This window comes from Sander lucioperca, chromosome 11 (genome assembly GCF_008315115.2).
Source record: "Sander lucioperca isolate FBNREF2018 chromosome 11, SLUC_FBN_1.2, whole genome shotgun sequence".
Taxonomy (NCBI): Eukaryota; Metazoa; Chordata; class Actinopteri; order Perciformes; family Percidae; genus Sander; species Sander lucioperca.
Window position 1 is genome coordinate 37,776,681 of NC_050183.1, and position 16,445 is coordinate 37,793,125.

General features: G+C 41.8%; 2 protein-coding genes across 2 annotated transcripts in view; both read right to left on the reverse strand.

The window, feature by feature from the left end:
- Nucleotides 1-430: 430 nt before the first annotated feature.
- map2k2a (mitogen-activated protein kinase kinase 2a) lies at nt 431-12,082 on the reverse strand. Its single transcript, XM_031318451.2, has 11 exons — nt 11,174-12,082; nt 10,744-10,954; nt 8,521-8,667; nt 8,291-8,368; nt 7,864-7,915; nt 3,957-4,081; nt 3,089-3,302; nt 2,825-2,889; nt 2,648-2,709; nt 2,351-2,396; nt 431-2,225 (listed from the first exon to the last, which is right to left on the reverse strand). Exons 1-11 carry the CDS (start codon nt 11,260-11,262, stop codon nt 2,115-2,117), a joined length of 1,200 nt encoding a protein of 399 aa, XP_031174311.1. The 5' UTR covers nt 11,263-12,082; the 3' UTR covers nt 431-2,114.
- Nucleotides 12,083-13,090: 1,008 nt separating this feature from the next.
- Nucleotides 13,091-16,445, reverse strand: part of pias4a (protein inhibitor of activated STAT, 4a) — a 16,598-nt gene continuing 13,243 nt past the window's right edge. The window contains exon 11 of the mRNA XM_031318450.2: nt 13,091-16,445. This exon is cut by the window's right edge and continues 94 nt beyond it. Within this exon, the coding sequence (XP_031174310.1) occupies nt 16,301-16,445 (145 nt within the window). The 3' untranslated portion in view covers nt 13,091-16,300.

Genomic DNA, 16,445 nt, shown 5'->3' on the forward strand with positions numbered 1-16,445 from the left:
TCATACTAAAGAAAAAAGTTGTGGTGGGGAAATATTTTATTTTATTGCAGTTGCCTAGAAGTAACCCAATTTAAATGACTCAAAAATGCTGGTAAAATACCAAGGACGTGAGCTCAGTGTTGTCAACGGTAGCTAAGACCCTGACAATACCTATATCAATTGTAGTAAAACATTTGGAAATATTCACTAGTGAGGTCTACCCTAAAATGGGGTCTGTAATTGTGTCACTGTAATATATCTATATGTTTCTTCATTGTTGTCTGTATGGTTATTGTTTTGTTGAAAAGGGATACATTTCTAATACTTCATTGTATTTAGTACAATGACAAAAGCATTTCTATCTATCTTCTATCTTATTAGTGTGGTACAATTTCTGGTAAGGCTTTTAGACAGATGCATAAATGATTGTCATGAATGAACTAACATACAGTACATTCACAAATAAGTTTTATTTTAATCTTTTTATACATTATAACCATATCCAACACATTTTTATATTATAATAAAATGACTTCTCCCTTGTCATTTACATAAATCAAAAATTTGTATATTAAGACTGCAAAATAGTACTCCTGTAATTTTTGTATATAGCTTTGTACACATACAAGTGACAATGTATCCATTTTGCTCTGAACGAATGCACTTTTTTGGGGGGGGAATAAGAAAGGGCAGCCATAAGCAGAGAATACAACAGCTCTAGCAAGACGGCAGGCTAGCAAGTAACACCACCACCACCATGTGAGCAACACTGACCTGGGTTAAAATGTTCAGTCAAACTCAATGTTGGGTTGTATTTTCACCATAATTGGGTTAAATCACATGGTAAGGGTTGTCAAATGTATTTCAACCCTTTCCCAAAAGCACGCCTCTAGGCTGGTTGTGTCCCAAGAGAAAGCTTGGAGCACCACACGTAGCAGTACAGTGAAAGCATAACCAAATACACTTCAGGGGGAAAAGTACAGACCAACAACAAAGAGGAAAAAAAGGTTGAATTAGTCAACATGATTGAAATTTCATATTGACATTGCAGAGATTCAGGCTTTTGATAAAAACAGATAGTCATCCCAATCATGATCTTGGGAAATAAAATACACATACAGTATTAGAAAGATAAACCATGCTATATCATCCCATGAATACATTTTGATCATTGTTTTATCAATGTCAATTAATGACATTCTGGCATATATCAGGCATCCACAGCATATGACTCCTCCCATTAGAGAGCCACAGTGTGGGATGCGCATTGAAATGTATGTTGAGGAAACAATGGCAACGCAGAGTGTAGACCACTGGGTAGGGGAAAAAAAATAAAAAATAAAAAAAATAAATAAAATCAAAAAGTTCAAAGTACACCATTATACTGTTCATGAATGTACATACGAACAAAAACTGATCAGGCATTGAAAACGTTTAGTCATGAGTACCCTCTTTGGTTTGTGACATTGTTCACAAAAGGGATCTTTAGAGTGATCGCTCATTTACCAAAAAGTGAAAATGACTCCTCATACACACACAATAGTCCTGCACTCTCTACTGACAAATTCAATTATTACATTGGGGGTAGTTGCAAGGTCTCTTGTCATTTTAGCATGAATACATTTGACAAAGGGATTTTAAATGAAAATCAGTGCATTCACCTTCGATAAAACCAATTTAGAATTTGCAAGTAGGTGATATGTTCGGATTTCTTTGTATGGAAATCTCTACAGCAGGTCATTTGTTAAAATACAAGTCGCACAAGCCATCAACTGTTGCCATAAAAAAAGATGAATACAGTATATTCAACAATACAAAAGAAGTTTGTCAATCAATGCAAATTCAGCTGACACACTGGCAGCCCTTCAGTGCTTTACATCCACTGTTGCAGTGTGGAAACGTGAGCTGTGGCTACTCTTGACACTGGCATGGTGAAGCTGGGGTACAATGACTCAGTACAATGACTCAACGGGCCCTGCTGCTGGTGAAGAAATAAATGTGGGGGGAGACCGTTTTCCCCAAGAGCAAGATAGAAAAAAGTGCCAATGTGTGTGATGGCTTGTGTACGTGTATGTGCAGTATATTAATGTGTATGCAAGCAAGACCGAAGGTGTGTCAGGGCAGTGGGGGCCTGTTCACTCAGTGCCGCGGGTGGGAGTACTGGGCTGGTTGAGACCCATGGTTTTGCACAACCAGCCAGCAAAGTCCACTTCCTCCACTTCTGATCTTTTGATGAACGTGTGACTCTGAAAGAAAACCAAAAGGAAAACCATTGTTGTTTTTTACTGCTTACCATCATTAACACAAAAACTAAATAAACCGGCAATCAAACTATCACACAGATACATGAAGATGAAGTTCAGGTACCCACCATCAACATCTTCAGATCTGCCCTTTCAGCTGGGTTTTTGATCAAACTGCAGACACAAATGACACCAAAAAGGTTACTGACAAGTGAGACTATAACACTGATCCTGTAAATGAAGGATTAAGTTGGATTTAATTTTTTTCAAACAATCTTATTAAACTAGTTTCTGCGACCACCTTGTACATAACACTATTTGTAGAAATTCTCTCTCTCTTATCTACATTATCTACTTCTCATGATTCACAGAGCAATGCGCTTTTTTTTGCAGCTAACTCTAAAAATGTCATTGCAGACACTCACCATTTTGTCACAAAGTCCTGAAAGTCGTTGGTGAATACCCCAAGTGGCAGTTTAGGGGGTGGCTAAGGAGGAACCAAGAATCAAAAAGGTCAAAAAACTGAACTATTAATGCAAACATACACTGTGTGGTTGTGTGTAGAGAAATGTGTGTTTATGCAAATAAGCGCTTTCACAAACCTCATTCACAATGTAGTCCAAAAGTTCAAAGATGGCCATCGCTGGTCTACTGTCCATCCCATGACCTGTGGAGAAGTTGCATGTCATGGACACAACTAGATTTTTTTCTCCCTCCGTAACAAATTGATTTAAATCATCTCTTAAGCACAGTTTATTTTATATTTGAAATCCTTCATCCTGAAAACATGACTGTAAAAATGCAGTTACTGCCAAGTCTGAACAAATCTGCATGTACGTGTTTGAAAATGTTTTTGCGATTCCTACCGCTCACGGGTCTGCCCGGTGGTCTGGGCCTCTGCATGTTGGTGTGAGGCTCTCCCTCGGCCCCGTCCATAATAGCACGTCCGAAGATGGCCTCCAGCTCTTTGGCTTCTGGTGGGGGGATGGGGTAGCGGCCAATCGCCAACTCCACCAGGGACAGACCCATGCTCCACACGTCAGACTGAACAGAGTAGTGAGTGCCCTGCAGTCTCTCCGGCTGTTGAGAAACACACAATCTACGTCAGAGGGAGCGGGTAGAGCCAAGATGCCAGGCAGGAGAGAGGGTTGGGCAGAGGGGTGGGTGGGGAAGGTACAGGAAGTGGTGGAGAGGATAATGGGAGGGGGGCGTTATGGCAAGGAGAGCTGGGGTGTGGTGAGGGTAAGAGGACAGAGGATGGGAGGGTTTGGCAGGAAGTGAAGAGTAGCTTTGGACTGCTTTAGTTAGAAGGGTGAGCAAAGACAGGTGTGTGTGTGTGTGTGTGTGTGTGTGTGTGTGTGTGTGTGTGTGTGTGTGTGTGTGTGTGTGTGTGTGGGAAATAATAATGAAAGGACAAGAGTCTCTACACCACTGGTGCCTTGTGGGTAAGGGACGGGACAGACAAGCAGCTTTCGCCACTGCACCCACCAGGTGTCCACGAGTGAGGGGAAAGAAGGACGAGAAGGAGCGAGCATAGTTGCCTCGCTCCTTGCCAAAGAGCCCTTTCCTGGGCACAGCCCTCGGTTCTTGGCAGGGGAGTGAGGGAGGGCCAGAGGTAGGGAAGGCAGAGGGCGGGGCCAGTGAACAAGAGCAATGTGAGAAAAGAGGAGAAGGAAAGTGGGGATAGGGCCAGAGGAAAAGGGGTGGGGGCGCAGGCGTGCAGAGCTGACTCACCGACATGTAGGAGCGCGTTCCAACAAAGGAGTTGGCCATGGAATCTATGAGCTGGCCGCTCACACCAAAGTCACACAGCTTGATCTCCCCGCGAGAGTTGACCAGGATGTTGGAGGGCTTGACATCTATGTGGCAGAGGGGACGTGGACAGAAAAACAAATGTACATTACGTTTTCAGTGAGACACGTCGTCATACTGTATCTCATCTGTCGCCCATACTCCAAACACCTTACTATTGATCATTTGAGCTATACAATTTTTGAGGGGAGGGGGCTGCTTATAAACAGATGGCAGATAAGAACACTGCTACGCCGGTATGGCTTCGGTACGTAAGCAGATGTAGGGGCATGAATGGTGTGTATACAGTACCATTCAAAAGTTTGGACACACTTTCTCATTCAAGTGAATGGCAAAGTGTGTCCAAACCTTTGACTGGTACTGTACATGACTATATCTATTGCATGTATCTACTCTATTTTTTATACAAGTCACTAGCATGCAGGCTTTGAAACCCTCTTTGGATAGTAAAACGTTTGAATCTAATTTCTAATACACTATTTCTTGCAACATAGAATAACTTTTAGAAACACATATTTAGACGAGGGCTACAGCCTGCCATGAGGCCTGCAGGTGGCATGCACAGCACCCCCCCAGCTTTATCTGTGGTGCTGTGTTAATCGAGCAAGGGAGAAAATGGCTACAACTCAAGCTGAGCCCCTGTTATAAAACAAGCCGGGTCCTCCACATTTCCCGCTCATTGCTGAAAAACATCCTGCAAAAATAATGGGGGTAAGACTGAGCCCTGCAATCTGTCCTCTGTGGTGTGACCCCCCTCCCATCGACCAAGGACATGTGAGGAGTGACTGAGAAAGAGGTGGCATGAAAGAGCGGGAGAACGGTGGAGGGAGCTGCCGAGGGAGGGGTCAACAGGGCGCGGCTGCTGTATAATCACATCTGAGAGGCTGTAATTACCGCCTGAGCTCGCAGACAACTGTCCTAGAGTACCACCGACCCTGTAGCACTGAGAGACTTCACTGCACTATGCAGGTCTAAACGCTGCCTTCACCAGTGCTAATCATAACAACACACCCATGGTTGCTTGCCGGTGTGCTGTGTGCTTAGACTTTGCTATGGTGGGACTTGTGATTTTGTTTGAATGCAAAGAAAATGGTCTTTACTGAGCCTTTTTTTTCCCGTCATGCTACAAATTTCTATGATGAGGAACTCGTGATATTCTCAAACAATAGCTTGCCTTGTGGTGAGCGTGCTAAAGCTCTTAAGATGTTGATGCAGTGCATATGGAGGAAAAAGCATGAAGACAATTAATAAAAATTTGAATGAAAAAGTACAGGGACGACTGGAGCCGGTCTAGTTAATGTGGCGTATTTAAAGTGGTTTCACTAACAAACTAAAACGTTCAGAGATATTCAGAAATAGCAATCATACCTGAATGCTTTTTGTTGTGTTTGAGCCTGTTTCAGAGCAGCAAGAATAATGTCAGTGGAAAATTAGAGGATAATCCTGCATTTTTTTTTATGTGGTGTTTAGACTGTAACATTTGCAGGGTCTGAATCTCAGCTGGTTGCCTCACAAGCATCAGCAAAATGTAGCCACCACTAACACCGAAAGGATTGGACATTTTATTAACCACATCAAAAGTCCATTAAAAAAAAAAAAAAAAAAAAAAAAAACCATCTACATTGTTTAATTTCTAAACGAGGATGACTTTTCTGTAATCTGGAAACAAGGCAGAGTTGCCCTAAACCCATATAGCATTTCTATACATTTTATGGCTAATACCAAAGAAAACCCAATATATTCCAGATGTATCTCTTACATTGTGGCTAAAAAACTGTATGTCCTATCAAAAATAAGAATTAATGATTAAAAACATGCTAATATGCTTCAGTCTAACAACCCCTAGTACTGGTCAACTGTTGCAGCAAGGTTGGAAGTAGTCGATGTGCTCATTACTTTTTGGCAATAGAAGTCCTTTGAGAAATCGAAAATTCCAAACTCAAATTAAATTTAAATTAAAAGAATATATTCACCCTAATTATTTCCTAGTCCATACACTAAACAATGGCGAGACTGCAGTGAAAGACTGTACTTTAGCATAATTCTCAGTCACTACGCGATAAAATATAATTAGGATAAAATATAATTAGGAGTGTAGCTATCAAAATATTGATTTGAAAATATAATTCGGTCTGAAAGCAATTGTCAGGTGTTAAAGCTAGAGTGCGGAACTTTTACATATAAATGAACGTCCGTTACATTCAGGCCCTTGCCAAACGAGTTCACACAATGCTGATTAAGCCTATCGCTGCCAGGGAAAGCTCTCTGTAATTCTCAGTATGCCTGAGATGTGGTGTCAGATATCTGTGGCGACATTCCCACACCGGCGCACCAGAAGAATGCCGATACAGCTGATTTGTACTCAGAACAAGTAGTTTATTTAACCCACAACAACGTTGTTACATGAGTAGTGCATGAAGTGTAGTCAACCGACCTTGCTCACTCACTTATTCACTTTAAGTTCTTCACAGCATAGCTGTTTATTTGGGGTTTCTGATTGGTTACACGGTATGTCCGTCTACCTGTATTACCCAATACCTTGACAGGCAGGAAGTGACACCACTGCGATACGTTATAATCATAGACTGTATATATAATGGACCAACAGATCCCGTTGCTCTGGACGGAGACCAGTGAATGATATTCGAAGCACTTTTCTGGTGATGGCTGAGCGTTACTGCGCAGCCTCCAACTGAGAGAGACGACGTAAATGTGACGTGAGCAACCTGTCTGAAAGTTGTAAGTCTTCTGGTAGCTGTGCCAAGACAAATCTCAATCATTCCCAATCTTGCAGAGATGGAGAGCGTAGGTATATGTTAGGAGATAACATAGGCACAGGCTAATTATTGCTAGCTAAAATGCTAGTTAACATTAGCAATTAAACTTAAACAGCTAATGTAAGTCGAAACTGCTTGCGAGCTTCTCCTGTACTATACTATGCGACAGTAAGTCGCGTGGTTATGACACAATCGTTAGCCTATTTTTATAAAAACGTCTGCTACGGAGCCATAATGTGAGGTACAAGGTAATGGAGCCTTTTATACATTATCGTGTTTCTTTAGAAATAAACAATGGACAAATTAAGTCTTTAAACGCTTCAGATGTAAAGTTATTCGCTGTCAAAATGAATGGCAGTCAATGGGATGCTAACGGGGGGTGTGTGAATGCTTGTTAGCATCAAAATGGCGCCATAGGATCTACGCGTTGTGAGGAGAAGCTTACCCCCTTGGTTATAATTAATCCCACTTCTTTTCTCAAGCACATTGACAGTGTTTGTATAATTACGCTCACTGCCAGAGGGAACAAAAGTTTTGTACTCCAGCTTTAAGCCAATAAATAAACCAAAAAGTGATTGTGTAATAAACACTGCATTAAATAGAATGCTTGTGATACAAATCTGTGATGTGCAAATTAAATTATAGTGCTACACAACACTCCACAACTGTGGAACGAGGTGGTGATGGCGCAGTGGATAAGACACGTGCCTTTGGTGTGGGAGACCTGGGTTTGATTCCCACTGCGATACATCAACCAATGTGTCCCTGAGCAAGACACTTAACCCCTAGTTGCTCCAGAGGCGTGCAACCTCTGACATATATAGTAATTGTAAGTCGCTTTGGATAAAAGCGTCAGCTAAATGATATGTAATGGAACTTAATGTCCACATACACCCTGATCATCATCAGCATAACCCAGAAATTGTGTAGTCACTTATTTGATTTTGTAAACTAAACACTCTGTATCTCTTGTACTGCAGCGAGTCTGACAAATATTGCACAAGGGATTTTGAGAGCAAATGTACTTGACTGCGACTAGAGAAGACCCTTACCTCTGTGCATGATCTGGTGCTTCTCCCGCAGGTAGGCTAATCCCCTCAATACCTGTAAACAATGGAGGAAAAACATTTAACATAAAAATACAAAGGGCCGATTCTCAGACAAGAGTCTATACACGCACGCACGCTTTCCTTATGTACATATCAATTTAAAATACATATTATTTTGGTAATCCCATTATTACACTTAGGTATTTGAACATGATGCAAGAGTTGAATGCATGACTGAACAAACAGCTAGTTAAGCAACACAAGAAGCACACACACCCAGAATGAGCAGTGCGTCTGCATCAACATGCATCGTAACAACCTTTGAGAATCTTCATATCACTGGCAAATTCAAACTGCAAACTATTTTAAAATAGACATTAAAAGACATACACTAGTATTTGAAATGCAACAGAACTAGTGCACTACATACAGCTATGCTAACTTTCCCCAGGATTTCTTCTGGGATTCTTCTGGCTTCCTTCAGGACCTGGTCCAAGGATCCACCATCCTGTAGAGGCAAGTTGCACATTAAAATCTGACATACCATTTTAAAAATCAATAAAAAAATAATTAAAAAAACTATGTTTGGGAAAAAGGACAAAATACTTGTGTCCATTCAACCACATTCATTTCTTTGTCCACTGGTAGGAGGGCTCTCACCATGTGCTCCATACAGATACTGATCTCCCCATCGCTGTAAAAGGCTCCATAGAAGCCCACAATGTAGGGGGAGTTGCATTCATGCAGCACCTGCAGCTCTCTGATAATCTGGTTTCTGATGGCAGGTTTGATTTCCAGGTGGATCAACTGAGGAGGGAAAGGATGAGACCATAAACTGCTGTTCTGACATAAACGCAACCCAACAGATGCAGTCACATCATTCACTGGCCTCTTTGTATCTCGAGGGAACGCATTTCTGAGGTGGCGTTTGGTATAACTATAACGCTTTCCTGTTCGTCTGGGTGTAGTAATCTCAACACATGCTATTTGGGATTTCATTTGAAAATAGTTTAAATTGCTGACACAAACCAGGAGAGTCTATGTATACACAGAATGTTTCAGAATTTATACACACTTTTAATAGTGAAATATAACAAAGACAAGTGCCCATACTTCCAAATTGTTTCTCATCATTTGCAGAACTTTTAGGGGAAAATTGAATTGTCAACAAAGATGAAAAGGCTCAAGTCTACAAGCTTGTGCTTGCTTGAGTTGCTGCTGCAGTGTCTATATGGAGTCCTAATAACTTTCTGTCTCGTAAATTGTCCACTATTCATTATGATCAAATTAGGGGGGGGGGGTGGGGGGAATGGGCTAACCAAATCACTACAAGTTTATAACACTATACGAGGATCGCTTAAAATGCCTAACCAATACTGGATTTTAGAGGCAGATACACATCTATAATTGGTGAAAAACAAAATTGGCATTTAAAAAAAAAAAAAAAAAAAAAAAAATTCTTAAATTGCAATGTTTCCTGACTGAACGTACATGCCACAAATGATCCTGATACTGGCCCAGATGATTTATGACGACATATTTATGTCTTGGTCAAATATAGGTGATGAGAGACAGAGCGGCAGCGAGATCCCCCGAGTGGCATCGACGCGTCCGTGGCAAGTGTCTGACGATCGCCACTGAGGTGTCGATCAGTAGTCAGCGCATCGACGAGTCTGTGGCAGGAGCCAAGCACTGGCAGGCGATCTGTGGCACTCGTCGACACCCGTCAGCAAACTTGCCTAGCTGAGCGGCACCACATTGTGACTACCTGTCGGCAGTTATAAGTATATTACATATCTGTCTGGTTGTCCCTCAACTGGGTGGGTGGTCAGCTGGAGTAAATCTTTTTTAATGGCGAAAACTAAACAGGAATGCTGCAGTTTTTGATAAAAAGCGTTTACATAGGCTTTGTTTATATTCTGGTTAGTAACGTTACTTGTGGAGGCATACACTTAAATGTAGGCCTACATGAAATGTGCAGAATGTCTTTTACACTGGATATGGCCTTTTCTGTCTAAGTCCCCATCATTTTAGCTTTTCTTGGTCAGATTAAACTTATTCAGCTTACTTTTGTCACACACAACAAATGTGTCTATTCTCTCCTGTAACATGTCAGTTGTAGTGGATGACTGGGTCGGACTCAGAGCTCTCATGTGGGAAAGCGGGGTACAATTCTGAATAAGAATTTTAATTTTACTCTCGAGATCCTCCGACGCCTCTGTGGCAACCAGGGTCATCAGACGCCAGAGAGGCGTCGATCAGTAGTCAGCGCATCGACGAGTCTGTGGGCAGTCTGTGGCAGGAGCCAAGCACTGTCAGATGATCTGAGCGGCACCAAAGATTGACTACCTGACGGCAGTTAAATCTACTACATATCTGCCTCAGTTGGGGGGTGGTGGGTTGCGTGGTTTGTTTTTATAACGGGAAGTCGGCAAGTTCGCTGATGGGTGTCGACGAGTGCCACAGATCGCCTGCCCTGCGTGCTTGGCTCCTGCCACAGACTCGTCGATGCGCTGACTACTGATCGACGCCTCAGTGGCGATCGTCAGACACTTGCCACGGAGGAGTCGATGCCACTCGGGGGATCTCAGCCCTACTGGAGAAACATAGCAGTTTATAGCCAGTTATTCAAAATTCTTATTCCTGTTACGAATATCTGCCTGTGCACATTTTCGTATATACTTTTGGTGAGTTTGTTATTGTTGCATTCAAAAATTGTGCACTTTTCTCCACACAGTAAGTCATCCATGATGCAGAATTGTGTGAAACAAACCAAGCCAGCACCAGTGTTACGCAAAAACACCTCTGAAATGTGTTTTGATTCAGCTCCCTCCAACTGTCACACTACACCTGCAACAAAAAAATGCACCAATTTTTGTTTACCTTCCGAGCCATGACCAATCCAGAGGGTTTGTGGCGGACCTTGTTGACTACTCCTCCGTTTCCAGCACCCAATTCACATATGGGGTCAAAATCCTCATCCTTCAGCTCCCCAACCTGAGCTTTCTGGGTCAGAAAGGCCTCCAGTCGTTTCCTCTGTTGTTCATCCAGGTCCAACTCACCCAGTTTCTTTTGTAAGGCCTCAAGGTTGGCTCTGTAGGGAAGGGACAGTTGGTTCAGCAGCAGGGTTTAACACACAGACAGAGGGAGAGAGAAATGATAAGACAGGGACATTTAACTGCTCTATTTAAATTGAGGTAATGGTGGTATACAGTGTTGGTAAATGGTGATAACTACCACACACAGATCAATTATTAACAAGCTCTCTTTAACACAGCTACAATTAATCTTGACTTATACTAGGGCTACTCACTCAGATGCAGCATCAATCGTGTTTGAGGTGGCCTGTCCTTCCCCGATGGGCGTTATGTTCAGGGGAACGGGTCTTCTTTTAGGAGCCATTTCAATAAATAACCTAAATGACTTTCTCAAAGAATGCACTAACCCGCAGTGAGCTGGGAGGCTGCTAATCTAGCCTTTTCCTTATTCGAAACTCAGTCTGAAAAAGCAACAGGATCAGCTCTTGGTGGCTAGTAACTTGGCTAGCTAACGTTAGCAAAGTTAGTATACTTTCGGTAGCATGTCAGTCAGCTATTTGGGTAACGTTAAATCGTATCATGCCGAGATGCTCTTTAAAAGTCAGGTCGCTTTCCGGTGCATCTATAGTTTCTGGAGTAAACACATTTCTATTATTCTGCTTCTTCTGGGTTATCTACCTGCTGCTATTACCCAACTAGCTGCTACTAGCTAGCACCAGCTCCTGGAGAAATCGTGCCCTGCGTCTCTCAGTCCTAATGTGCAGCCCCTCGCTTCTCAGCTTTCACAAGACACGGGCCGCCGCAGTTTTCCCTGCAGCTACACCGGCAGACCGACTCGGCTGGCTTCCCTCTGCAGGACGGCAGCGTCCGAGCAACAAATTCCTCCGTGTTTCAGTTCTCGGTGTGGGGCTCTGAAACGAAAAGGGCTTTGGCTCTTTCTGGTGGTGCTTCAATACAGGAAGCAGCTGCAGCATCAGACCTGTGACACCCACAGGGAGAGCTCTTCATAAATAGCGCGAGACTGAGTCCATCTGACAAGTTGATACGAGAGATGCAGAAATCTCATGGGAGATGGATGTATTAGAAGATTTACGACATCTGCAGTTTGTGATAACGCCTCCGGTATGTTGTTTTTAAGGAGGCAAATCCATAGACAGTATAACGTTAGTCCAGTTTAACAATCTTATCCACCGGCTGCTGCTTTCTTATGTGTTTAATGGCGGTTAGTAAACAAGCTGCGAAGTACAGCTGCCACCCAGCGGTAACAAGAGGGAACTGAAGATTTACAATGGATTATGAAAAAAAGATTCACTACATTTTCAGTTTAAAAATACAAAATACACTTCTTCAAGGTGAAACATTTGTAGTTGTATTTTTTTTTAATTTATTTTGTTATTTCAGTAAGTACAGAGAAAAAAAACACTCGCCCGGTATCAGGCTTAGCTGAGGTGCAGGAGATACAAAGTATAAAACTAATGGACAACCAATGTGATAAATGCAAGAAGTTTCTTCAACCGAACATGCCCCTGTAGTATGTAACTGATCGACTTTTTCCTCTGAATCCCTTACCTTAGCGACACAGTACATCTTGCCTGTATTGTCATCAATTTACAAACTTTACCAAATAATACAGCATAATAAAGGGGATCCAGCCGCCTTACACCAAACTGTAGGGATCTGGCCATGGCTACAAACCAACACATCCACACACCTTCTCAGAATAGAAAGCGCCTCTGACCTTTCCCTGAAGTCACAATCTTGAGCACCAACCTGTGCTGTTGGAAGAAGAATAGATAGAAAATACTACATTACATATAAATAATCTAATTTATTATCTTCGGTTGCTTTTAAATCATGGCTGTCGCACAATCTCCCTTTCTCCTGTTAATCTTTATTACATCTTGATAAAGCTCAACCTCAGTGTGATCAAAAGAAAAACATAGATGACAAATATAATGCTGTTTGAATAAATGTTTTCTTAAGACAAAAAAATTGTCAGCAGCCTGAAATTTAGCTGATGTACTGATATGTATGTAAAACCTACTGGATCAATTTCAAATTCAGTATGTGTGCTACCCTCGACCTGTATAGGCAAGTTAACATTTTGACAAACCTTTAAAATATATGGAAATAAAAGCAGCTTTGTTTCATGGTTTACTTACTATTGTCAAAATAAAACAATGGCAGACATGTTTTTAAGAACTGATTTTAATTAATTCCACACATCAATAACAGCTGTTAGAATACGATCATTTGAAATTTTACAGTTTTATCCTCAACAGGCATCAAATGTGTCCCTAGATCTGAGCATTTGGTACAGGACAGAACAATCTCAACCTTAACCGGTTCTCTGTGGCATCAGCTTCAGGTGCTGCTGCCCTCAACAGCTTCTTCTTGTCTGTTTGCCTATAGTAACAACTGGAGGCGATTCAAGGCTTAATAAAATATTATTTAAATTTTATTGTCTTTTAATATGAACATATAAAAAAAACACAACAAACAAAACATTTACATCATGGATTGTAAGCCTCTGCCCATGCTACCGTATGCATTATTATAAGAAGAAAGATGCCACTACAAAAAGACCAGACCCTCAGCTCTCTCCAGCTCCCAAACAAGCTGCGAACGTATCTGGCTCAGTTCCACAGAAGCAACCGGCACCACCTCTCATCTTTAACCATAAGGAAAAGAAAAGTTTAGGAGATCCGTTCAAATATGACATTCTATACCTATTAACAAATGAACAATGTGATTTCTGTTATATGTATAGCGCAGTTACTTACAAATACAAATTGCCTAGTTGAAGACAGGTATTAGAGTTCTGTACATTATTTTGCTTTAAGCGCCTTATAAAGAAGGTCCTTTTCAGGGACACACTCTAATGTATAACAGGCAAAGTGCCCTCAATCAATTTTGTGTGGTTTATCAAACATGTTTCATGTCAAAATGTCAAAAGAAGGAGAAAAAAGGAAGACCAGATTTGACTCAACCTACTTTTTCAAATCATCAACCTTATCGAATAATGCACTTGCAACAGTGAGGCTCCGTATTGATGTGTAAATGTCTTTTATCTGTGCTTATGAGCAAGGAAAAGAACACCAGATTCTATACTGATCAAACCATAACAAACGGGATGATGATGAAAGAAGGAAACATACCCACACCCAATGTGTCTCACAGTGGAGCAGACCGACGCTTTTCTAGTTTCACATTTTTTTTTGAGTCACACGCATGAGTTGGTTGAGGAGATCTGATCACAATGGTCAGGGATCCTTGATTAATACTCACTACATGATGGTTTTTAAATAAATAAACCTTAAACTTGGGATGAAGTATCAGATGAAAGTGCAAACAGCTCTAGCAACACAGCCAACATCTTTTCTCATCTTCAAGCAAACACTGATGACCTTCCTGCAGACAAAACCTAAAGCCTGCACATGCAGCCCGCATCTCCTTCTGAGGAGCAGCCATCACATACTGACAATACTAGGAATATTAGTTGTAAGCCTACAGCATGTTACAATTAAAGTCCAATTCTATTCCAGCAAATAGATGTGACCTTATCTATATTGAAAAGAGGCCGAGGGGACTGCTGGTTGAAGCAACTCCCACTTGTTCCAGACAAGACCATTTGTAATCCAATCAATGACTTAAGCGTGGTGGGGTTGCACTTATTGGCACTTCATTAAGTTTTGTTGTGTCAGACATGCTGAACCCACTGTAGCAAAGTACTCTGAATGGTGCTTAGACCCAGGTCGGCTTCATTTAGAGGAAAAGAAAAGGAGCATTCATCAAAAGCACAGCCATGAGCCCGGAGCAATTATAACTCAACACTCAAACCACAGCAGCAGAGGTGTCCCGCTTTCTGCAAGCAATAGTTCTGTCTGTACAGAACTACAGCCAAATATGTAGATTACACACAACTGTTAAGAAAATGTGACGCAATTCAATAAATATGGGAGGACAGAGGACATCAAAAAGTGGTAAAAAAGGATGACGGCACTTCTGATTACTATTTTTTTTTTTACCACAGATTTCATTCTGCTTCTCTGTCTATTTCTCCCACTGGAAAAACATCTAAGGAAATCCTCAATGAAACTAAACACCTTCCTTCAGACTGGGGTCTCATCTGCTGGCCAGCTCAGCTAGCCTTAAACAATGGGCTCCAATCTTCACCACTCAACGAAAAAAGGCACCAAAATCTCACAACCATTTCCTGTCAGTGAATTCCTAAAACAGATCTGCTTTGGCACAGCTGCCGCACAGTTATTTGGATGAGTTACGCCAATACACAATGCTGTTTATCACTCCTAATAAATCCTGTTACTTACAGCGCAACAACTGCAGTTATGTTTTACAGAGGGGAAGCGTTCCACCCACAACCTCTGGCATTTTGCATGCACTGACGCCTAGTTAGCTTGGTTATCCACAAACTATCTCACCCTTTAACAAAGACTGGGTTGCTGCAGAGGGAACAGAGCTGCATGGAACGATGGAATTAAAAAACAAAAACATGTAGGAAAACAAAATCTCCAGTGTAAAATTGACTTCAGAAAGACAAATCAATTCTTGTCCTCCACTTCTTTCTAAGCTACTCTCTGGTCAGTCTGCTAAGTTTTTATGACTGAGGTAGGTTCTCTTTAACTAAGGACAAATATAAATGGAAAGCATCACACATTGAGGCCAGTATTGTGTTCTGCCCTTTCATAATTAAAAAAAGGATAAATTCCTGAAAAAACCCTTTCAAGCTTTGAATTAATTCTCTAAACAAACAAATAAAACACAATGGGAGATATTTAAATTTGCATCACACTCCAGATATCTCTGCCTTGTCCTCCATTTTTAATGCTCTTTTCCACTACTTGTTTTTGACCTTTTACCAAAAACTACGGAGGAGCCTCCATTTTTAACTTGCCTGTTCATCACAAATGTGACAAAAATCAGAGACGCACACATGGAATGCCCATGGCTAAAAGAGCCTGTAATTCCAAGTCAAATACAAATAGAGATGAGGTGGTAGAGAGGGAATAGTCTGGAGAGAGAGAGGAGGAAGGGTGGTGGTGGAGGTGGGGTGCACGATCCATTCAGTCTCTTAAGTAGAGGCAGGATGGTACAGATATTCACTGCAAGGTGACGGTTGACCAAAAAGAGTTAGATTTGCTTCCAGTGGTGTACAGTACAAAGAGGAATCCTAATCACTCCAGATTGAAGATTCATTAACAGTGCATGTTTGAGTGTATGTCTGTTTTGACTGGATATAACCAGAGCTGCTAAAAGGCTCTGACGTTTGGGCATAAGGGAGGGTTGTTGCATCTAGTGGATTACTGTGTTCCTGTCCTTTTAGCCCCCTGCCTCTCTGTCTCTGTGTGTGTGTCAGTCTGTGAGGGGACAGAGCTGTGGGGTCAGTAGGCAGTGACCAGGTCCTTGTCGTAGTTGTATCGGCCCCTCTTCGGGGCAGGACTGTCAGCGCTGTCCTCAGTGTCCTCACTGTCTCCTCCTGCCCCGCCCCCTTCCTCCTCAGAGGAGGAGTCAAGAGTCAGATCTACC

Bases quoted from the DNA above. Each gene is read 5' to 3' on its own strand.
- map2k2a (XM_031318451.2), bottom strand. From the start codon at position 11,262: ATGGCTCCTAAAAGAAGACCCGTTCCCCTGAACATAACGCCCATCGGG. The intron at 10,955-11,173 runs GTGAGTAGCCCT...CCTTCCCTACAG, and splicing joins ACGATTGATGCTGCATCTGA to AGCCAACCTTGAGGCCTTAC. The intron at 3,303-3,956 runs GTGAGTCAGCTC...GTTTCTCAACAG, and splicing joins GAACGCGCTCCTACATGTCG to CCGGAGAGACTGCAGGGCAC.